The following is a 3,096-nucleotide window of genomic DNA, read 5'->3' as shown; positions in this document are numbered from 1 at the left end:
AAGGAGAGAGAGTACATTTGCTGGTAATTAGCCACAAATTTAGTAAACGATAAGAACTTTAAATTTTTGTGAAATTCAAAATTAACATTAGAAATGAAATATTTTCTTCAATAATTAAAAAGAAATTTTTTAATATTGCAAAACTCCGTAGCTAATCTTGGCCAAAAAAGTTGAAAGTAATTCCTCTCAAAATCTTATATATGGATAAATATTTTTGTTAGTTAGCGATTTCAGCAACAAAAAATTGAATATTAAAATCAGTTACGATCTAATTAGCAAGTAAATATTTATTTTCTTGTTAAATTCGCTACTAATATAAATTAGCAACGAATTTTATTATTTTTGCAAGGTATTTATATTTTTAATAGTGCTATTATTTCTTACAGTGATGGGGCCAACGGGCTGCCTAATGTAGAACTAAAATACATAAAAAAATCTAAGTTTCTTCAAATTAGTATATGTCATGGGAACCTTTCCTTGTACATGCAGAAAGAATTCAAGAAATAGGAATAGTTAGGAGAATTTTGTGAAGTTAATTTTTGTTTGTAATATATGGATGGTGCAGTGTCGGGAGATGCGTTGGTTATCTTGGGAGTATGTGCAGTGATATGCGGGATGTGGACGTACACTTGCCGCACGCGAACAATAATCAGAACAAAGTTCAACATTAGAGGAAGCCCTTGTAATGATTGCCTAACTCATGCATGTTGCTTGCCCTGTGCCTTATGCCAAGAGTATCGAGAGCTTGACCATCACGGCTTTGATCCTAGTCTTGGTAAACTCTTTCTCCAAATTCTATTAGTATAAATTATATGCACAACCAAAATTATATTTTTAATCCCGTATGATTGGATCAATATTTTTAGTCTTTCGCTTTACATAAATTTTTAAATAGTATTAGAATTAGGTTTTTTTTTTTTACTCATTTTATCTCACATCCCAATTTAGTTAAAAAAAAAAGACTACAAAATCACGTGGTTGTTAGTTTTCGATGAAAAGTGGCTCTTGAAACTAAACGTATAAAAAATGAATTCAATTTTGGGACTAAAAGTATAGACTTTCTTATTGTGTGAGATGAAAGATGTGATTTTGTCCCAACATTTTTCGGCCCATAGCATATAAGGTCTATGTTGGTATTAACATTTTAATTTTTTCAACATATTTAGTCTCAAGAGCTACTTTTGATCCAAAAATAATTGGGACATGCAGGATATGTGATTATGCCATCAATTTTTTTACAGAAGTTGGGTTGTGGGACTAATTGTGTAGAAAATATTCAATTTTGAGAGTATTTTTAAATTTTGATATAGCAAAGGACCAAATGTGTAGACGCCCTTATCATGTGGAACAAAAAATGCAGTTTTACCTCATATGCACATATCCCTTCCCCCTGCCCCCCCCCCCCCCCACCCTCACCCCCAATATGATTATTTTTTAAAAATATTTTCTACTTAAAAAAGCATCAGATACAGTACACATGTGATATTTAAGGATAATGTGATGTTTAGATAAGATATTGTGCATTACATGCAATGTTTTTCTAACAAAAAATTTGATTGAGAAACGATCATAAATGGTAACTTATAATTTTGCAAATTTAAAATTATAAATTGACACAAAAAAATAAAGGGAAAAATGGAAGCAACCCCCTTGTGATATCGCAAATGAGCAAATTATCCCCTTGTGAAATAGCGATTTACCTCCCTATATCTTTTAAAATACAACATTTTACCCCCTATGATTTTTAAAATGAAGCAATCTACCTCCCTATATTTTTTAAAATACAACATTTTACCCCCCTATGATTTTTAAAATGAAGCAATCTACCTCCCTATATAAGGAGGTAAATTGCTTCATTTTAAAAAGTATAGGAAGGTAAATTGCTATATTTTTTTCATAGGGGGATAATGTGCTCATTTTTAATATCACAGGGGGATAAATTGCTATTCACCCAAAAAATAAATGACTAAGGGGTGACGTTTTTTTCTATTTTTTGCTCTGGAGGGGTGGGGGTGAATTGCAATTTGCTAATATGTATGATGTTGCAATATGTTGAGTTGTGTTTGTATATAGTATTAAGCACTATAAGTTGAATATGTTCTTTTGTCTTCATTGGAAATGCACAACCAAACAACCCTCAAGCTAGCTAGTTTGCTTTGGACATGGGTTGGATTTAGGAAGAGAAGACATGTATTATTTATTGATTGACAATTTGCTAATTGTTTTTGTTTTTTTCGCCATTGAGTTTAGGTGCGAGGATGTATTATTTATTGATTGACAATTTGCTAATTGTTTCTTAATGGAGGGTGGTTCGAGAATCTTGAAAGACAAAGATATGCAGTTGCCATATACACCATCACTCCACCCAAGCCTGAAAAGATGGAAAGAACATAGAAGCTTTATATAAGTTGATGTTGAAATGGTAAGTCTTTTGTTTTTTTTTGTATACATTTGTTAGTTGTAAAAGAATACATTGATGAATGTAAATCTTCCAGAGTCTTTGGGCAGGAAATGGGAGAAGTGAATACAAAGTATACGGGGAGGGCTAGTGAGAATGAAACAACACATATTTTAGCACTAAGAACAAACAAGTCTTATTAGATCCATCCATACTTCTTTTCTCAACTTTGTTTGTACCACTTTTCCATGCGTGATCTTCTTTATCTTGTTGTTGGTACAAGCAATCAAGTTCTTTTTTTTGATGCAAAATTTTTGTCTACGTGCATTAGATGGGATTTGTCCATGTACGAATTTTCGCCCATAATTTGGGCTACTATACACTTTTGGTCCTATTGGGTAGGGGAATCTCTAAAAATTGTTACATAACTTCAAAAACTTCTCGTTCAATCCTCTCGCCAACTTCTATTAGGAAATTCATTGAAAAAACATGTGAAAATTGAAAACATGGTGTACACATCATTCAGTAAATGTTCATGAGAGATAAAAATCGTTAATGGAGAATTCTATTTTCTGTTCATTGGACAGGCTTATTAATACAAAGGTGGGAGTTTACTAACTCCTATACAATAATTGTAAAGTTGCTACTTTACTAATAAGGTTGTAAAAAAAATTGCGAACTAGCTAAGGTTCAAGACT

At 31.9% G+C, this 3,096-nt stretch overlaps 1 protein-coding gene across 2 annotated transcripts in view; it reads left to right on the top strand.

Moving 5' to 3' along the window:
* The window catches only part of LOC105166433 (protein PLANT CADMIUM RESISTANCE 7), a 3,300-nt gene extending 607 nt beyond the window's left edge, over positions 1-2,693 (top strand). The window contains exons 3-5 of one of the 2 annotated variants that reach the window (XM_011085782.2): positions 566-775; positions 2,306-2,422; positions 2,496-2,693. In XM_011085782.2, coding sequence (XP_011084084.1) covers positions 566-775; positions 2,306-2,394 — 299 coding nt within the window. In that variant the 3' untranslated portion in view covers positions 2,395-2,422; positions 2,496-2,693. Of the gene's footprint in view, positions 1-565; positions 776-2,305 lie in introns of both variants that reach the window. The other variant, XM_011085781.2, reaches the window with a different exon arrangement.

This window comes from Sesamum indicum, linkage group LG7, assembly GCF_000512975.1.
Source record: "Sesamum indicum cultivar Zhongzhi No. 13 linkage group LG7, S_indicum_v1.0, whole genome shotgun sequence".
Lineage (NCBI taxonomy): Eukaryota > Viridiplantae > Streptophyta > Magnoliopsida > Lamiales > Pedaliaceae > Sesamum > Sesamum indicum.
The sequence above is the reverse complement of the archived record's forward strand: the minus strand, read 5'-3'. Positions and strand labels throughout refer to the sequence as shown.